Source organism: Symphalangus syndactylus, chromosome 5 (assembly GCF_028878055.3).
Source record: "Symphalangus syndactylus isolate Jambi chromosome 5, NHGRI_mSymSyn1-v2.1_pri, whole genome shotgun sequence".
NCBI classification, from domain to species: domain Eukaryota; kingdom Metazoa; phylum Chordata; class Mammalia; order Primates; family Hylobatidae; genus Symphalangus; species Symphalangus syndactylus.
Genome location: NC_072427.2, coordinates 39,507,214 through 39,527,495, shown reverse-complemented (window position 1 = coordinate 39,527,495; position 20,282 = coordinate 39,507,214). Strand labels below are relative to the sequence as shown.

At 45.5% G+C, this 20,282-nt stretch overlaps 2 protein-coding genes across 6 annotated transcripts in view; one reads left to right on the top strand and one right to left on the bottom strand.

The window, feature by feature from the left end:
• Positions 1–2,486, top strand: part of ZWILCH (zwilch kinetochore protein) — a 45,807-nt gene extending 43,321 nt beyond the window's left edge. For all 3 annotated transcript variants that reach the window (XM_055278069.2, XM_055278071.2, XM_063638917.1), the window contains one exon: positions 1,355–2,486. The gene's annotated coding sequence lies outside the window, so the exon portion shown is untranslated. The remainder of the gene's footprint in view (positions 1–1,354) is intronic.
• LCTL (lactase like) lies at positions 1,491–20,041 on the bottom strand. 3 transcript variants are annotated; one of them, XM_063638915.1, is made up of 15 exons: positions 19,901–20,018; positions 19,292–19,490; positions 18,718–18,881; positions 18,166–18,195; positions 17,946–18,033; positions 17,563–17,672; positions 15,268–15,396; positions 15,087–15,182; positions 12,102–12,156; positions 11,842–12,003; positions 5,994–6,268; positions 5,059–5,185; positions 4,676–4,875; positions 3,030–3,093; positions 1,491–1,609 (listed from the first exon to the last, which is right to left on the bottom strand). In XM_063638915.1, exons 2-15 carry the CDS (start codon positions 19,407–19,409, stop codon positions 1,494–1,496), a joined length of 1,734 nt encoding a protein of 577 aa, XP_063494985.1. In that variant the 5' UTR covers positions 19,410–19,490; positions 19,901–20,018; the 3' UTR covers positions 1,491–1,493. The 3 variants fall into 3 exon arrangements, with proteins under 3 accessions (XP_063494985.1, XP_055134042.1, XP_055134041.1); XM_055278067.2 differs by lacking the exon at positions 18,166–18,195 and having other exon boundaries at positions 19,292–19,431; positions 19,901–20,041; XM_055278066.2 differs by lacking the exon at positions 18,166–18,195 and having other exon boundaries at positions 19,292–20,018.
• Between the last annotated feature and the right edge of the window lie 241 nt (positions 20,042–20,282).

Genomic DNA, 20,282 nt, shown 5'->3' with positions numbered 1-20,282 from the left:
AGAAAGTGAGTCTGATTTTGAAAACATTGATGGAAGAGAAAAACCCTGAACAGGCATATCAATTTGCCATTGAAAGTGAAGTTTTGTTATAAACAATTTTATTCCAGCCCCAACTATAGGACAAGCCCCAGATGTAAATACTCTTCTTAAAATGTTTTGATTTGAGATCATATTAACCAAAAGAATTAATGGAATGACATTTTCTTTCTTTTTTTTTTTTTTTTGAGACAGAGTCCCTCTCTGTCGCCCAGGCTGGAGTACAGTGGTACTATCTCGGCTCACTGCAAGCTCCACCTCCCAGATTCAATGCCATTCTCCTGCCTCAGCCTTCCCAGTAGCTGGGACTACAGGCGCCTGCCACCATGCCTGGCTAATTTTTTGTATTTTTAGTAGAGACATTTTCTACTGTCTTTACTCTTTTTTGGTTTCAGAAACAGTATTAAGTAAAATCAGATAATGAGAAAAATGCATGAGATTGTTCTTAAGCCATGTTTTATCCCCAAATAAATGGAAATTAATTAATTTTAGCATTTTAACATAGTTAAGAGTAAAATGAATCTTTATTATAAAAAACAAGATATTGAGTTACCTAGAAGATAAATAAAAAATAAACGTAATATTTCTTTGAGGTATTTCATTGACTAAAGTAAGTTGAATGTAGTTGAAGTTGTCAGACTAAATTCAGACTAAAGTGTCAGAAGAGTGTACGTGCTCATTTACTTGGTACCCACTTCATGTTTTCTGTGGTTGGCTAATAATATTTACAACCTGGAAGGTTTGTTATCTATAGATTTCTTTTCTCTTTTGAAACGGAGTCTTGCTCTGTTGCGCAGGCTGGAGTGCAGTGGTGTGATCTCAGCTCACTGCAACCTTCACCTCCCAGGTTCAAGCGATTCTCCTGCCTCAGCCTCCCGAGTAACTGGGATTACAGGTGCCCGCCACCATGCCCAGCTAGTTTTTGTATTTTTAGTAGAGACAGGGTTTAACCATGTTGGCTAGGCTGGTCTCAAACTTATGACCTCAAGTGATTCACCCGCCTCAGCCTCCCAAAGTGCTGGGATTACAGGTGTGAGCCACTGCGCCTGGCCAGATTGATTTTATCTATCAGGTATGGGACAGTGCTGAGATGGCAATCATTTGAACATTAAAGTAATATTTCTGGACAGATTTTAGAGTGATAAACTATCAAGTCACAACAGTTTGTATACTGTGATCCCACTTTTGTACATAATTTATAATATACATTCATTATATACAGCAAAATCTTAACATTAACTTTAGGAGGGGTGAGATTACAAGTGTTTTTTTTTTTTTAATTTCTGCTTATTTTTATTTTCTAATTCTTAAATCCCAGCACAAGCCAAAAAGAGAAAGAGAAAAAAAGGTAATTATTGTAGAACCTGAAAACAGAAATATATGGAAACCCTCAAAGCAGAAAAGGGAGGAAGATCCTGAAGATTCTCTTATGAAGCTCCAAAATTGATGATCCTGTCTCAGCTCTGCCTCCTCAGGAGGAGCATTAGTAGAACAGCAGCAATGAGGATGCAGAGGGAGCAGACAGTGGGTACCACGATCTCTGTAACCATTTGCATGTGACTTAGCAAGGGCTCTGAAATGACAAAGAGAACGAGCACCACAAATGAGAACAGGATCATTTTAGTAAATACAGCTTTATCCCAAAAGCTTTAACTGTATTGGAAAAACTTAAAAAATAGCATCCTCAAATTTTCTGACTCTTATTTGCCGTGAAATAGAACTTAGTAAATTAAATGTTATTTGAAAATTTTATAAGAGCTTTGTAAATATTTCAGAAAATATGGGATAAATGCCTGAATTTGGTTCTTCTACAGGTGATATAATAAAGTCTGTCTCTCAATACTTATACTTTCTAAATTCATCTCAAAATATTAGCAGCCATATTCCACAGTTCCTATAATTTTTATTGGGGGGAATTTGTGATAGAAAGTCCTTGGGAAACATTTCCAGTCTTTCAAAATGTTATTGTGTATCTTAAGAAGTATAGGAACTTGTATGTTGAAATTTTGTATGGCAATTCTTGTATAGTTAAATAATAATCTTTAAGAATTAATGATTAGCATATGTTATGTGCATTATTAATAAAATAGTGGCCATTTATGTAATACCCACTTTTAGTTTGTGTGCTGGGTACTCTGGTTACTGAGATAAATAAGGCGCTGGACATCCTCACATGGAGTTCACAGGCTCATCAGTGAATTCTGTACCACATTTCAACCTTGTTTATTTTAGTTTAATGGAATATACATTCTTAATATTGCCTGATTATTTAAATTTATTGAGGGTGGGTGCATGTTGCTTTATTGGCCTGTAAAAATAGCTAGTTTGGTAAGACTTGGTCTTACACCTTCCACCTCTGCTACCACATTAAAGATGAGTCTGTTAAAAAAGGAAGCGTATTTCTCTGATTGCCCTTATGGAGAAATAAAGATAAAATTCAAAGAAACAAATGATATGTGTTGGCATTTCTTGATGCATAATTGCATCTTTGTTATTCAACATCTCTGATCCTTTTAGATACCATTACATAGGAAATGATGTCTTCTATGAAGATAGCGACCTTGTTTTGTTCATGGCTATATTTCATGACTGAAAACATTCCCTGGCAAATAGTGCTTAATAATTGCTTGCCGAATGAACAAATATAAGATCTCAAGTATTCTTTTTTCCTTCATCCCGTTCGGTATAATGGTTGGCTTTTCCTCTCCTTGCCCAAGCCCTCTATAACAAAAATAGCAGGTATATAAATTTATAGGTATGATTCTGAAAGGATAAAACTTGAATGGATAAAATGTTTATCTTTCATGGTAGATTAAATGCTTTAAAATGCTTATAAATAGAAATTTGACATTGCTTCAAAGAAACCTGATTTTAATCATAAGTAGTTTTGGAAGATTGACTTCAAGTAGAGCCACATTTTGAGATTTTGATAATGATATGTATAATTATTTAGTTTAATTATTAAAGGAAAACATTGAAATATACTGACTCACCTGCAGCAAGCATCTGATTGTTGATAGAGCAAGTTTCCAAAGCTTTGAGGTACCAACTTTCCACCTAATAAAAACCCACTTGATAAGTAATGTTGTCTTAGACTAATTTTTTGCTGTTGCAAATCATTTTTGAAATAAATGTGGGGTAAAAGTAAATATTTTTAAAAATCTACCTGTAGTTTATGTTTTTAAATCATCTTGTAGTTTAAATTAGTTAATATTTACTGTACATCCATGTACATCATAGTGAGGGAGTCAAAGAACAGTCTTTATTCATGAGGAGTGTACAATCTAGTGCTTTATTCGTGAGGAGTGTACCATCTAGTGCTTTTCTAATAATGTAAAAGTAGCAAATACCTTATGGTTTTTAGTCACTGCTTCCATTTAATAGTCCTGCGGGGCTCACCTTAAAATAGTTTTGGTAAACAAGTGAAATTTACTTTTTAAAATTATTTTTATTAAGACAGTCTATTTTATTTCATTTTTTAGAAACAGAGTCTTGCTCTGTTGCCCAGGCTGGAGTGCAGTGGAGCAATCATAGCTCACTGCAGCCTCAAATTCTTGGGCTCAAGTGATCCTCACACCTCAGTCTCTGTAGTCAGCTGGGACTACAGGCGCGTCACCACATCCAGCTGATTTTTTACTTTTTTGTAGAAATGGGATCTTACTATGTTGCCCAGGCTGGTCTTGAACACTTGGCCCCAAGCAGTCCTCCCACTCCAGCCTCCCAAGGTGCTGGGGTTACAGGCATGAGCCACCGTACCTGGCCAAGACACTCGAAATTACAGTTTATATTCCCTACCAGTAGGTGCAGCAACATAGAGAATAGAGAGCTGCTAGAAAAGTTTTCAGGTTATTGAAAATGTTGGTAGATTCTAAGGGATTACTAAGTTTGATTACTTTAGGTCTCATTTTGAAGCCAATGTGTGTGTATGGCTTTGCTGCTTGGCTGGAAAATAAATGAAAATGATATGATAATTATACATTCGATTTACTTAACTTTTTTTATACATGTTGAAGAATAGGTAGTATTTGTTTGCATTAAGACACAAGATTTAGGCCAGGCGCGGTGGCTCACGCCTGTAATCCCAGCGCTTTAGGAGGCCAAGGTGGGCAGATCACCAGGTCAAGAGACCATTCTGGCCAATGTGGGAAACCCCATCTCTACTAAAAATACAAAAATTAGCTGGGCGTGGTGGCACGCGCCTGTAATCCCAGCTACTTAGGAGGCTGAGGCAGGAAAATCGCTTGAACCCAAGAGGCAGAGGTTGTAGCGAGCCGAGATCGCGCTACTGCACTCCAGCCTGGCGACAGAGTGAGACTCTGTCTCAAAAAAAAAAAAAAAAAAAAAAAAAAGACACAAGATTTAGAATACATTTAACTTGAAGTCTCTATTGTTTTTGCCCTATCATAACTTAAAGCAAACGGAACTCCTTCATAACCTCTGGTAGTGCCCTTAGATTGAAGTTTACGTCATGCTTGCTCCATTCTAAGCAAATGAGCAAAGGTAAAATAAAGGGCCATGCTGCATGCCCCTGTCCTCTTTCATAGAGGAAAGAGGAGAGAAACTTGCCAAGCACTTTGTGTGTTCCAGCTATCTAGCTCTTCTAAAGTTCAGAACAGATAACATTGATAATTAGGCCTACCTCTCTTGGATTGGGAAACCCATTGGCAATGATAATCTTCTTGTAATATTGAACTGAAGCCTTTGGATAGCGAGGCTTATTTCTGTCGTTAAATTCAACATAGTAGAATCCATATCTATCTGAGTAGCCTTTCTCCCATTCAAATTTATCCAACAGAGACCAGGAAGTATACCCCTTTATATTAGCACCATCTTTTATAGCTGCAAAGACATTTTATTCCATTTTAAATATATTTCATTTACTTAGAAAAATAAAACTGTGAAGATAATGTTAAAATGTTCTCATTTATGAGATTTAGAAGCAAGATTCAGTTGATCGTGTGTTAATCACATTCTGTCTCAGTTAAACGGGAAAACTGCAGACAATCTTGGTTTGTGTCTCACCTTTTAGCATTTCATTTATGTATCCTTTAAGGTATTGAATTCTCCACTCATCACATAATTGAGTACAGTGGAATTTTTGAGATGCTCCATTTTCCATCACATATATGGGAGGATCGCCATATTGAGTCTGAAAGTGAGTCATAGCAACAAATATCTTAAAAATTCTGATCTACAAGTAGGTTTCTGAGTCAGAGGCTCATATAGGAACACATATTCAAGCCTGCCACATTCTAATCAAGTGTATTTTGGCACTTACTAGATGTCAGATAACATGTTTATTTAGAGATTAATGTAGGCAGGAGACAGGTTCTTATAAAGAATGTATTTCTCAATAAATGAACATTGTTTCCAGGTGCGGTGGCTCACGCCTGTAATCCCAGCACTTTGGGAGGCCAAAGTGGGCAGATCACCTGAGGTTAGGAGTTTGAGACCAGCCTGGCCAACATGGTGAAAACCTGTCTCTACTAAAAATACAAAATTAGCCGGGTGTGGTGGCGTATGCCTGTAATCCCAGCTACTTAAGAGGCTGAGGCAGGAGAATCACTTGAACCTGGGAGGTAGAGGTGGCAGTGAGCCAAGATCATTGCCACTGCACTCCAGCCTGGGTGACAGAGTGAGACTGTCTCAAAAAAAAAAAAAAGCATTGTTGGAGGGGACATGTACTTTGGTCTTGTTCTTTGCCACATATTCCAGTTTAGGCGAGAAGGACAGCAAAATAAATGTGGGATATGAATTTTTTAGCTAAAGTTATATATATGCAAATGGTTACGCATGGTAGACATGAGTCTGTAAGGCCTATATTTAGTAGCCTCTGAAGTATGAGTAACTAGGTTTATTTTGTTTTATTAACTTCCTAATGTAGGCACCTGAGCTTAAGCTGTTAGAACATGAATTCAAGTCTAAATGCCCTTTGAATAGCTTAATGTGATAATCACCTGAGCAAAGTTGAGGAGCCTCCTAAATCCCCATGGCACAGAATATAGCCATTTAGACCCCAGATCTGGCCAGTTTGGGTCAACCAGCTCTATCAAGTCACGATCGTTCTGGTAGCTGGGCCCCTGGCGGGAGGGGTAGTTCCTTTCCGTGATGTACCGAGTAGTAAAATGACCTAATCCCAAGAAATCAGATGTGCCTTTGATGTAGCTCTTCTCCTGGAGTGAGAACACTGGTAACCTCGACATCTCCAGGCCTTGCTCTTCACTCTTTCTTCCTTTTGAGAGAGAAAAGTAGAATTTAACAAAGCCTTATTTTCTTCCAATCACTGTGTTATGTATCATGACGATAGTGACATCTTGACATAAAAGGTGGACTTTAGGATTCATCTGCATGGGAAGTATAACTTTAGCCATCCAAAGTGGAATTTTTGAGATTTCAATACTGTCCAAAATATTTATAAGTTTATATTGCTTAAAAGTAGTATTTTCAGGCTGGGCGCGGTGGCTCACGCCTGTAATCCCAGCACTTTGGGAGGCCGAGGCGGGCGGATCACAAGGTCAGAAGATTGAGACCATCCTGGCTAACACAGTGAAACCCCGTCTGTACTAAAAATAAAAAAAATTAGCTGGGCGTGGTGGCAGGCGCCTGTAGTCCCAGCTACTCGGGAGGCTGAGGCAGGAGAATGGCGTGAACCCAGGAGGTGGAGCTTGACGTGAGCCGAGATCACACCACTGCACTCCAGCCTGGGTGACAGAGCGAGACTCCATCTCAAAAAAAAAAAAAAGTAGTATTTTCACAGATTACTCGGTAAGTGGTGTGTAGCCATCTGGAGAAAAAGTAGAGTTGGGCTCCTATATTGTTCCTTACATTAAAAATGGGTAATTTGGCCGGGTGCAGTGGCTCACGCCTGTAATCCCAACGTTTTGGGAGGCCGAGACAGGTGGATCACTTGAGATCAGGAGTTCGCGACCAGCCTGGCTAACATGGTGAAACCCTGTCTCTACTAAAAATACAAAAAATTGGCCAGGAGCGGTGGCTCATGCCTGTAATCCCAGCACTTTGGGAGGCCAAGGGGGGCAGATCACGATGTTTAGGAGCTTGAGATCAGCCTGACCAACATGATGAAACCCCATCTCTACTAAAAATACAAAAATTAGCCAGGCGTGGTGGTGCACGCCTGTAATCCCAGCTACTAGGGAGGATGAGGCAGGAGACTCGCTTGAAGCCAGGAGGTGGAGGTTGCTGTGAGCCGAGATCATGCCACTGCACTCCAGCCTGGGTGACAGGACAAGACTCTGTCTCAAAAAAAAAAAATTAGCTGGCATGGTGGCAGGCATCTGTAATCCCAGCTACTTGGGAGGCTGAGGCAGGAGAATCGCTTGAACCCAGGAGGCAGAGGTCACAGTGAGCCAAGATCACGCCATTGAACTCCAGCCTGGGCAACAAGAGCAAAACTCCATCTTAAAAAATAAAAAATAAAAATGTGTAATTTTAGCTGCCTTTGGGAAGGGAACTGGAAGGCCAGTGATGGTATGTCCTATCTTTGTCCCATCTTTCAAAGTTGTAAAAGCATATGTCCTTTCATTGACCAATTCCAAATCTGTTTACGCTTTACTCACACATGTAAAGGGATGTTTGTACAAGGATCTTCATTACAGATCGAGTAGCAAAAGATTGGAAACAACCTAAATGTCTGTCAGTAGGGTCTGGTTACGTAAATGATGAAACATCCATCGGTACAACACTATGCAGCCATTAGAACAAATGAGGTGGCACTTTCTATAGCGATGGGGAAAGCTTGCCAGGATATAGGTTTCAGTGAAAAAAAGCTTCAGAATGTTGCATATAATCATAAGCACATACACTGACCACATGCACAATCCATCTCTGGAAGTATACTTGCTTCTGGGGAGGGAGGGAGAGAGGCCTGACTTTTTACTACATACTTTTTGTACTTTAAAAAATTTGAAACATGTCCAGGTGTAATCTATGCAAAAATGACTTTTAATATATAAATCAAGAAAAACAACATTTTGCATGAATTGACCTAAAATATAACCATAAGAATAGTTCCAAAGAGGATAACAGTTTAGATAAAATGAATACAAAGTTTGTGTTATTAAATACCCTTAAGATATTAGCATAAGGCAAATAAAATATTGGCACGTTATTTCAGTTACATTTAGTGACTTAAGAAAAACCCAGTAGTCAGTCCAATGCCTGTCTTCCATGCCCTCTTCCTCCCCAGCCTCTGGGGCCCTAGTTTTGATGGTCTAGGGCCTCACCCGACCTAACCATGTGACTGTGTTCTGTCCCTTGAGGCACAAAGGGACAGAAACTGCTTCCTGGGAAGATTTCTCTTGTTCTTAAAAATAGCTAAGAGGATTGGCCAGGCACGGTGGTTCACGCCTGTAATCCCTGTACTTTGGGAGGCCAAGATGGGCAGATCACTTGAAGCCAGGAGTTCGAGACCAGCCTGGCCAACATGGCGAAACCCTGTCTCTACTAAAAATACAATTAGCTGGACATGGTGGCGCATGCCTGTAATCCCAGCTACTTGGGTGGCTGAGGCACAAGAATTGCTTGGATCGGGGAGGCGGAGGTTGCAGTGAGCCAAGATTGCACCACTGTACTCTAGCCTGGGCAACAGAGTGAGACTCTCTAAAAAAAAAAAAAAAAAAAAAGAAGAAAAAGAAAAGGATACCTGCATTCACTACTTCTATTCAACATAGTAACGAGAGTTCTAGCCAGAGTAATTATGCAAGAAAAATAAATAGAAGGCATCCAACAGTGGCTCATGCCTGTAATCCCAGCACTTTGGGAGGCTGAGGCAGGCAGATCACAAGGTCAGGAGTTCGAGACTAGCCTGGCCAATATGGTGAAACTCTGTCTCTACTAAAAATACAAAAATTAGCTGGGCGTGGTGGCAGGCGCCTGTAGTCTCAGTTATTTGAGAGGCTGAGACATTGAGAATTGCCTGAACCCGGGAGGCGAAGGTTGCGGTGAGCCGAGATTGCCCCACTGCACTCCAACCTGGACAACAGAGCGAGACTCAGTTTCAAAACAAACAAACAAAACTGCTTAGAAGAAAACATGGCCTGGTGTGGTGGCCCACGCCTGTAATCCCAGCACTTTGGGAGGCCAAGGTGGGCAGATAGCTTGAGCCTAGGAATTTGAGACCAGCTTCGGCTACATAGTGAAACCCCGTCTCTACAAAATATACAAAAAATTAGCTGGGCATAGTGGTGTGTGCCTGTGGTCCCAGCTACTTGGGAGGCTGAGGTGGGAGGATCACTGGAGCCCGGGGAGGTCGAGGCTGCAGTGAGCCATAATCACTTCACTGCTCTCCAGCCTTGGTGACAGAGCGAGAGACCCTGTCTCAAAAAAAAAAAAAAAAAATTACCAGCATGACCCACTGGGGAGGCTGAGGTGGGTAGATCACCTGAGGTCAGGAGTTCAAGGCCAGCCCGGCCAACATGGTGAAACCCCATGTCTACAAAAATACAAAAATTAGCTAAGCATGATGGCAGGTGCCTGTAATCCCAGGTACTTGGGAGGCTGAGGCAGGAGAATCACTTGAACCTGGGAGGCAGATGTTGCAGTGAGCCGAGATTGCACCACTGCACTCCAGTATGGGCAACAGAGCGAGACTCTGTCTCAAAAATAAAAAAAAAGAAAGAAAGAAAAAGAAAACATAGAGCAAAAGCACCATGACAATTAATTAGGCAGTTATATATCGACTCTGACACCAAAATCACAGGCAACAAAAATAGGCAAAAGAAACTAACATAAATAGACAAATTGGACTTCATGAAATTTTTAAAAATTTGAGAATCAAGACACTAGCAACAGAATAAAAAACCCACATAGAATTGGAGGAAATATTTGCATATCATGTATGTGATAAAAGACAAGACTCCAGAATATGTAGAGAATTCCCAAAACTCAACAACAAAAACAACCCAATTCAAAAATGGGCAAAGAATTTGAATTGGCATTTTTTCTAAAGAAGATCTACAGATGTATAAGCACATGAAAAGACGTTCTTACTAATCATTAGGGAAATACAAATCAAAACTGCAATGAGATACAACCTTACAGCCATTGGCATGGCCATTATTAAGCAAAATAACAAGTGTTGGCAAGGATGTGGAGTAATTGGAACCCTTGTGTAGTGCTGCCGGGAATGTAAAATGGTACACCCACTGTTGAAAACAGTACGATGCTTCCTTAAAAAAAATTAAAAATGGAATTATTCATATGATCCAGCAATTCTACTTCTGGGTATATACCCCAAATAACTGAAAGCCGGATCTTGAGATATTTGTACACCCATGTTTTTAGCATTATTCACGATAGCTAAACATGGAAGCAACCTAAGTGTCTATTGATGGATGAGTAAATAAGCATAATATGATATATACAGACAATGGGAATTTTTTTTTTTTTGAGATAAAGTCTCACTCTATCACCCAGGCTGGAGTGCAGGGGCGCAATCTCGGCCCACTGCAACCTCCACCTCCCAGGTTCAAGTGATTCTCCTACCTCAACTTCCCAAGTAGTTGGGATTACAGTGGCCCACCACCATGCCCAGCTAACTTTTGTACTTTTAGTAGAGACGGGGTTTCGCCATGTTGGTCAGGCTGGTCTCGAACTCCTGACCTCAGGTGATCTGCCCGCCTCGGCCTTCCAAAGTGCTGGGATTACAGGCGTGAGCCACCGTGCCCAGCTGACAAGGGAATATTATTCAGCCTTAAAAAGGAAGGAAATTCTGACATATTACAAAATGGATGAATCTTGAGGACATTATGCTGAGTAAAATAAGCCAGTCACACAAAGACAAATACTGTATGATTCCACTTATATGAGCTACTTAGTCAAAATCAGAGACAGTGGAATCGTGGTTGCCAGGGACTCGGCAAAGTTTCAGTTTTGCAAGATGAAGCGTTCTGGAGATGGATGGTGGTGATGGTTGCACATTATGAATGTATTTTATACCACTGAACTGTACACTTTAAAATGGCAACACAGGTACATTTGATGTGTATTTTGCCACAGTAAAAAAAATTGGGGAAAAAATGGCCAAGAAAGCCCACCCCAAAACATACTATGACAGAGCGATTCCCTTTTTCTGTCTTTGGGTGTTGACGTGTAAAGATGCGATGCCTGGGGTTGCTGCAGTCATCTTGTGGCCATGGAGTTTGGTTGATGGGCTAACTGAAGGTGCCAGAGTGGAAAGATGGAATGAGCCTGGGTCCTCAAGGGCACCCCTGAAGTCTAGATTACCTAGCCCTGCATCACCCTTCCCTGGGCTCAGGTGAGATGATAAATTCCCTACTTCAAGTAATTTTTAGGTAGAATTTTCTGTTACGTGGCAGTTAAAAACATCCAAATTGACATATCCCTGTAAGCCTTACTTGTGTTTATTCTCTTCTCCAACACTGTGGAAACTGGAGCTTGGAAAGTATTTCTCTATTGACAGAAAGAACCGACAATAGAAGTGACATGGGCCCGTGACTGCGTCTGACCTCTCTCCTGCTTGACTGCAGTTAAAGTGGGGTGGAGGAAGGGGCAGGGCAGCAGAACATAAGACAGACCAGCCCAAAGACCACCAGTTTCTTCCCTGAGTTCTGAAAATTCTCAGTTTCCAAGTCTAGGGAAATTGAGAGGTCTAGGGTTTCTCCTTGCCAGTTCAAATGTCTGGTTCTCAATTCTTTCCAGTCTGGATTATCCCTTGAGTACCTCACCCAGGCCCAATGAGCTCTTCATCCCCGTGCCTTTTGCTTGTTTCACATGGGCTCAATAACTTGCCATAGTATCTGCAGTTTAAAATGAGACTGGGCTCACCAATGTAGTCCTTCATGACTTGGGGGTAGTCACCGGCATAAATGGGGTTGGCAAACCAGCCCAGACAGAACTGTAGGTATCTCTCGGCAGCCTCTATGTCCTTGGGGTTACTAATGTCCACAGGTTCCCCCCAGTCACAGTTCAACGAAATTCCCACCAGACCTTAAAAGAAAAGAAAGAAAAGGGAGTGGGGGGTGGGCATGCCATTGCTGCTCCGGGCACTTGGCTGTCCTGGGTACATGGGTGGGGCCACAGCTCACCTTGCTGCTTGCTGCGCCACGTGGTGTTATAAGAATGCCAGGCTTCGGCGTGGGCCTGCAAGGGGAGTAGAAATTCATCGTAGGTACCTGGCCCATCCATTTCCTCCCTTTCCATCTGGGTGGCCTTTCTTTCCTTCCTAACTTTAGACCTATCATTTTCATCAATCCAGCCTTGTTTATCCCGATCCAGTCTTCCTTCCTCTAACTTCTTGAGGCACTTATTTTCTTATACTGTAAATGAAACTTGATGTAAATCTGGCTCAAACAACTTTGTGTTGTTATTTATCGTTTTTAAGATTTTTGCTAAAGTTTCCTGTTTTGTTCCTCTTAGTCCTCAGTAGCAACTAGGCAGTACTTTTCTCAGAGGAGCTCAGTAAGTTAGGAAAATACCAAGTGTCTGAAATAGTCTTGAGAAATGGAATCTAAAACACAACAACCTGCCTTCTCTTCATCTTCTACCAGTGACCCGCTGGCCTGCCTGAGGCTATTTCAGCTAGCCACTGCGCTTGGGTAGTTCAACACCTAAGAGAGATGGAAAGTAATCTAGAACAGTGATTCTCAGTGTGTGGCCTCCAGATCAAGATCATCAGGATCCACTGGGAACTTAATAGACATGCAAATCCATGGGCCCTTGCCAGACCTACTGAATCAGAAACTCAAAGCGGGGCCCAAGAATCTGTGTTTTGTTTTTTTTTTTAAATCTTGAGATGGAATCTCGCTCTGTGGCCCAGGCTGGAGTGCAGTGGTACAATCTCGGCTCACTGCTACCTCTGCCTCCCGGGTTCAAGCCATTCTTCTGCCTCAGCCTCCTGAGTAGCTGGGACTACAGGCACCCGCCACCATGCCTGGCTAATTTTTGTACTTTTAGTAGAGATGGGGTTTCTCCGTGTTGGCCAGGCTGATCTCGAACTCCAGACCTCAAGCGATCTGCCCACCTCAGCCTCCCAAAGTGCTGGAATTGCAGCCATGAGCCACTGTGCCTGGCCAGCAATCTGTGCTTTAATAAGCATTTTTTTTTTCTTGAGATGGGGTCTTGCTTATTGTCTAGGCTGGAATTAAACTCCTAGGCTCAAGTGATCCTCCTGCTTAAGCGATCCTCCCTCCTGCTCAAGCCTCTCGAATAGCTGGCACAACAGGCATGTGCCACCACACCTGGCTCAGTAATCATTTATTAAGTGATTTTGATGCTTGTTAAAGTTTGAGAAGTACCAGCTTAGAAGAGCTGAATATCTGAAGGCTATAGAATTTGGGGTTGTTTTGTTTGTTACTCACAGAGAACCTGTATTTATCAGACTTCTTTCCTTATACTTCCTTTTGCCAACCAGCAATAACCAAGTGAATCACGGTATTGTCTGATGAAGTGGAACATGTCAAAACAATATCAGAATTACATCCCTTCAGGCCGGGTGCGGTAGTTCACGCCTGTAATCCCAGCACTTTGGGAGGGCGAGGCGGGTAGATCACAAGGTCAGGAATTCGAGAGCAGTCTGGCCAACATGGTGAAACCCTGTCTGTATTAAAAATACAAAAAAATTAGCCGGGTGTGGTGGCGTATGCCTGTAATCCCAGCTACTCAGGAGGCTGAGGCAGGAGAATTGCTTGAACCCAGGAGGCAGAGGTTGCAGTGAGCCGAGATCGTGCCACTGTACTCCAGCCTGGGCGACAGAGCAAGAATCTGTCTCTAAATAAATAAATAATCACATCTCTTCAGCTCGCTACTTTTGATAGATAAGAAGGCCCAGAAAATGACTTCCATGTTTAATATTAAAAATATCTTGAGGCCGGGAGCTATGGCGCATGCCTACAATCTCAGCACTTTGGGATGCCGAGGTAGGAGGATCACCTGTGGTCAGGAGTTCAGGACCAGCCTGGCCAACATGGTGAAACCCTGTCTCTATCAAAAATACAAAAATTAGCTGGGTGTGGTGGTGCACGCCTGTAGTCCCAGCTACTTGGGAGAATGAGGCAGGAGAATCACTTGAACCCGGGAGGCGGAGGTTGCAGTGAGCCGAGATCGCGCCGCTTCACCGTATCCTGAGTGACAGAGCAAGACTCAGTTGCAAAAAAAAAAAAAAAAAACTTGAGAGCTCTGCCCTTTAAATATTTACAGTTTAAGAAATCATAAGCCAAATGTAGAAAAAATGAGAAAATGTTCTCCCTGATATGAGTTTGGGGATCTGGAATGTCACCCAGTGGTTCCTTGCCTTCCAGCTTAGAAAGATTGTCCACCTTCCGCTAAGTGTCCTTTGGGGCCAATCCCACATGCCTCGTATCCCTGTTCTCCAGTTACCATCATGTATATCCTCATACATGTCCTGTAATGTGACCCAATTCCCTCCCCAGCGACAAGGCTTTCCAGTAGCCCTTCTTTCCTGTAGCATCTTCTCCAAATGGCCCCTTTACTCTCTTGTGTGACTGATGCCTGCTGACCCTAAGAGCACCTCCACTGCAGCTCCTTCGAGCAGAGGCCATTTTTTCCATCACACTCCACATACCTCTGAGCTGGGAGTAAGGTGGAGTCTGCCTGCTCATTTTCGCTGCTTCCAAACTAGTTTTCCTTCCTCCTTCAAAATTCCCAGGTTCTTTGAAGTCCACACTCTGATGACCACTTCTAACTCCTCTTACTGCTGTCCTTGATCAACCCCAGTTACTTCTACTCATTCATTGAAGATTTTAACCCCTGGCTTGCTGTCACACCCCTTCTTCCTCCTGTCACAGCTTGGACCTGTAGTTGACGCATTTCCACATGGATGTCCCCTTGGCTAGGCTGTAAGCTCTTGGGAGTCGCTATAATGGCTCAGCCATAGTGTCCCCCAGCGCCCTGGATGACAGGACACGCCCTCCATAAATCGTCACAGAAGGGAAGGTGCTATGGAGTATGCTGACTCGGAGGTGGAGCGGCAGAGGACCAAGCTCAGGCTAGAGCCCCTGGGGCAGGCTGAGCTGACCCCGAGGCTGTTCCTGCACCAGAAGGACCCACCTCACCTTAATGATGTGGTGTGCTGCCTTGTACAAGCCGGTGCCGCGGAGCTTCAGGCCTGGCGCATGGTGGCCCGTCTCATAGCCTTTTTCTGCCATTGCCTGTAGGGACAGCAAGCAGGACAACAGGACCCATAAGAAGTGGCAGAGAGTGTCACATTCTCCCACCTGGAGGGGCCCCGCTTACCCGAGGATCACTGAACGTGATCCAGTGCTTCACGCGGTCCCCAAAGGCCTCAAAGCACAGGTTGGCATAGTCTCTGAAGTAGTTGGCCATGCTCACATTCTGCCACCCGCCGTATTTGACCTGGAGCAGCTGAGAACACAGAGAAGCAGATGCCCCATGAATGAACCGAGAAGCAGTTTAAATGTGGAGATAAGCTGTGTGACAGTCCTCAGACAAACAGGAGGGAGGCCACGCAGGGAGACTGGGACTCCCATGCTTAGAAAGAACCAGACGGATTGAATATTTAAGAAAAATTGCCAGGGGAAAGGGGCCTAATAATGGGGAAGCATCTTAGATCTGAGTTCTGGAGAAATGAGATGTGATGCTGGGATGAACACTCTGATGAGGCTTTTGAGGGCCACGCAGATGTCAGAAAGCTCCTAGAAGCCTTGAGACAGGGTCTGCCTTCTTCGGCAGAGGGCTTTCCCAACCAAACGCATCTGCCCACGATGGCAGAATTCTCCCAAGACTTGTCACTCTATCGAGACTACCTGTCCAGCTCTCCTTGGTGGGTTTGAGGGGATGTTAATGGGGCAGGCTCGTGAAAGCAACCAGGGAACAAGCTGGAAGTTTCATCTCCCTAAAGCCTGCTGTGCCCTCCTCCCCAGTTAGAGGAGTCGTAGCTCCCATTCCTACAGAATAAACCCAGTTCCCAGTCATCTTAGCTCAGCACTTGAGGCCTTCGAGGTCTTCCCCAAGCCACTTCTCCAGCCTCTAACCCTTCCCTCTCCTACCTGCTCCCCAAATTCTAACTGAACCGAACTGCTTGCCCAGCTTCCCCCTCTTTGCCATGTGCCCTCCAATCAGAACACCCTTTCCCCCCACCTCCTGCCCAAACCTTCCAGGGCACCGATGGGACCTTCTCCCCAGTGAATGAAAATATGCCTGAGGCTGGGTGCAGTCACTCACACCTGTAATCCTAACACTTTGGGAGGCTGAAGCAGGCAGATCACCTGAAGACAGGAGTTCGAGACCAGCCTGGCCAACATGGTGAAACCCTGTCTTTACTAAAAATACAAAAATTAGCCAGGCACGGTGGCACATGCCTGTAATCCCAGCTACTCAGGAGGCTGAGAGAGGAGAATCACTTGAACCCAGGAGGCAGAAGCTGTAGTTAGCAGAGATCACTCTACTGCACTCCAGCCTGGATGACGGAGCAGGACTCCATCTCAAAAAAAAAAAAAAAAAAAGAAAATATTGCTTGAATCACAGTGACATAGTGACGTTCTGAAGCATGTTGTGATTTCATGGACATTGCTGGGGCAGGGATCATATATGAGTGTCTGTGATACTGGCTCAAACAAATTGGAGAAAAAAGGCTAAACTTGTTCATTGTGCTATGTCACCAGATCTTTTTTTTTTTAGATGGAATTTCGTTCTCATTTCCCAGGCTGGAGTGCAATGGCATGATCTCAGCTCACTGCAATCTCTGCCTCCCGGGTTCAAGCGATTCTCCTGCCTCAGCCTCCCGAGTAGCTGGGATTATACGTGCCCGCCACCACGCCCGGCTGTTTTGTATTTTTCGTAGAGACCGGGTTTCACCATGTTGGCCAGGCTGGTCTCGAACTCCTGACTTCAGGTGATCCACCCACCTCGGCCCCCCAAAGTGCTAGGATTACAGGCGTGAGCCACTGCGCCTGGCTGCCAGATCTTAGTTAAAAGACATATCTTTATAGTTTTTAAAATTTGTTTTTATGCCAAGTTTTTTAGAAAACAAAAGGATTCACTCTTTTCACTTACTACACACATCAATTAAAGCAGTGTGATCTCCCTGCCATACATGAGTGCTTTGGTTTGAATGTTTCTGTCCTCCGGAATTCATGTTGAACCCTGTGTAACAGTATGGGGAAGTGTAGCCTTTGGTTGAGTCATGAGGGCTCTTCTCTCTTGAATGAGATTAGGTGCCCTTATAAAAAGAGGGACACAGCATTCAAGGCATCATCTTGGAAGCAGAGACTGGGGCCTCACCAGAATCCATACCTGCCAGTGTCTTGATCTTGGACCTCGCAGCCTCCAGAACTGTGGGAAGATACACTCCCATTCTTTACAAGTTACCCAGTCTCAGGCATTCCATTATAACAGCAAAAGTGGACTATGACAGTGAGTTAGATTTTTTCACTCACTCACATCTTACAGTCCTGCGGCAGAATCCAGACCCTAGTCTCTGCTCCACCTTGGCAACCCAAGTCCTCAAACTGGGCTCCCTCCTGCTTAGTTGAGTACCCCTTGGGCCTGTGAGCCTGCTCAGGTCCTCACCTGTGGCAGATCCCAGTGGTGCAAGGTCACGATAGGGGTGATGTTGCTGCTCAGAAGGGCATCGATAAGATCACTGTAGAATTTGATTCCCTTCTTGTTCACCTGCTCGGCTGTACGTGAAATAAAAGAAGATGCTACGAGAAAGGACCTTGGCCTTCTGGAGTGCAGCATTCCTGGGACCTGTTGCTTTTCGAAGGCCTGAGGCACCGTTAGCCCACCAGCATTCTGGGAGCCCAGTTACCTGCAGAACCTGTGAGAGCTGCCACCATCAGCAACCACGTTCATGGGCTGATCTCCCTCCCCAGGACTCTGTGGTGCCCCTGCAAAGCCAACATGGCTGGAAGGGGCCGCACCTGGGCTCGGGAGGGGCTTCCCTAGCTCACCTCGGATGCCTGTGGGCAGGAGCCGGGGCCAAGACAGGGAGAATCGGTAGTGGTTGACGTGCAGTTCCCTCAGCAGAATGATGTCCTCCTGTGCAGACAGGGGTGGGGAGGCAGGTCACCTGGGCCCTGGGTATGGGAGGTAGGGGTGCATCGGGCTCTAGGGCCGAGGCTTGCTCTTGTCTGTAGCTGTTAGTGGGCAAGGAAGAACCTGCTTCCTCACCTGTACGACAGAGGTGATGCCACCTGCCCACTTCATGCAGGGGATACGCCAAGAGTCAAAGAAAACGCAGGACAGGGAGGCACTAGGAGAAGTCCATCAGGGTGTCCCTAGTAAACCTGGGTGATGAGTTCCTCAAGAAGCCATCCAGAGAGGAAAGTGGGTGCTGAGGATGAGCGGGTCCCACTCCCTCCACAGGGTGCAACTCACAAGCAGGGACCGGGGGTTCAGGCCACTGTGGCTCTAGGCCCTGAAGCTGTGGGATCAGCCCTTCAGCTCCCCCATCACTTGGCCTGAGGCACTGGCTCAGGCGAGGCCCCACTTTCCTTTCCTCCTACATCCACCTCACATCCTGGCCCCTCCCAAACCTTCACCCCCACTGGCCCTGCCCCTTCTGGCTGCACTGGGGTGGAGTGTGTTTGGCAGAGCACGGGGATGCTGTTGTCACCAGAGCTCCCCCAATACGTCACTCCCTGCCTCCCAGCTAGGCATGTGCTCACATGTGTGCACACGCACGCACGCACGCACACACACACTCACACACCCCGCACTCACCTGCACCTTGTAGTAGCCATCACAGGCTACATCTGCCGTCTCATTCCCGAGCACCTTCCCCTTCCCACTGTGCGTGAAGACGTCCCAGATGCTGGGCGCTTTCCCGTCCTGGTCCCAGGCACCCTCTGTCTGGTAGGCAGAACTGCCCACGCCCCAGGAGAAGCCTGCAGGGGGAGACCTGTGCTGGGTCTCAGGTGCTCTCAGTGTCACCCAGAGCCAGGACTCAGGGCTGTGCCTCTCAGGCCTCATGGACTGCCCCTCCCTACCATGCGCTGCCCCTGTCCCACTGGGGCCTTGTGTTCCTAGGAGTGTGAGCACATGAGGCAGGGTAGGGGAAGATTATTAAAAACATTTTTTGCACAACTTTAGCTCTGATTAGCATGTATTATCTGTGTAATTTTTAGTAACTTCAAAAAAAATATCTGTTAGGGACTTTTAGAACAACCACACAAAGGTACGTTTCTCATCCTGCCAATCAGGAAGCAAGAACACCAAACTCCTTGGCAAGTCAGCCAAAGTGGGCAGGTGGACGACAGACAGACAGGCAGACAGACGAACAGAAGCATGGCCGTACCAAGAGGGAAGGTTCCATAGTAGAAGGAGGCCTCTTCTGGGGACCCCTTCTGGGCGGCCTCCAGCCTGGGCACCAGCAGTAGCATCCACAGAAGGGTGGCGACCTGCACTGGCTTCATGGTACCTGGCCCTCCCCCATACCTGAAAAAGTGCAGCTGGCTCTGCAGGCCCCTGCAGCCAGGCTGGTGGCCAGGTCTTGACTTAGGGCAAAGGCCAAGTGGGGAGAGGAAGGGAAAGGAGGGCGCTTGATCTGGACCCAGCAGCAGAGGCTGAGGCTGGATGCCTGATGCTATTCCCATGCCTGGGGAGCTCTGAGACTGATGGGCAAGACTCCAAACCGTCCCTTCTCCCTACCTTGGCTCCTGTCTGACGGGGGAGACCCAGCCCATACTCCTGAGTGGCCTCTATCTAAGGGGGAAACCACCTCTACCTCAGGGAAGCTCCAGTCTGAGGGGGCAGGTGGGAAAACCCACAGGGCCCTTTGGCTCTCCCAGTGACACACAGACCCCTCCCCCAAGCCCGGGTTGCCCACCCCAGCGCCTCTGTCCTGCACACGAGGGAGACCCCTCGCTCTGGAATCCCCTCTTTGGTGCCAGCCCAGCCAGCTTACCCAGGATCGTCCTTGGTCGCAGACACCCCCAGAGCAGTCGCTGGCAGCCAGAGCCCTCTCCTGTAACCCCCAGGGCCTACTCTGTCCCCTGAGAGAGGAGCCACAGCGCAGCCGAAGGCTCTGGTTGGGGGTGTGGTCTGTGGCTACAGAGACTTTCAATAGCCCCATTCAGTAGGGCCAGGCAGGAATGCTGAGCTGGCCGGCAGGGCCTGAGTCAGCAGCTGGGGAGCTTGGTGCTCGGCACGGGGTGGGGGGGCAGGGGAGCTGTCAATCAGCTCCCCATCCTGGGACAGAGGGGCAGCCGAGGAGAGGAGGAGACCTGGTCCTCCTGCCCCCTTCTGGGCTTGACATGCCACCTTCAGCACACCCCAGTCCTTCGAGT

What these genes read in the sequence shown, in the direction of transcription:
- LCTL (XM_055278066.2), bottom strand. Translation starts at nt 19,589, where the DNA reads ATGGGAATAGCATCAGGCATCCAGCCTCAGCCTCTGCTGCTGGGTCCA. An exon ending in CTATGGAACCTTCCCTCTTG is followed by an intron (nt 18,882 to 19,291) that starts GTACGGCCATGC and finishes CTCCCCCTGCAG; the next exon opens with GCTTCTCCTGGGGCGTGGGC. An exon ending in TCACGTTCAGTGATCCTCGG is followed by an intron (nt 15,183 to 15,267) that starts GTAAGCGGGGCC and finishes CTGTCCCTACAG; the next exon opens with GCAATGGCAGAAAAAGGCTA.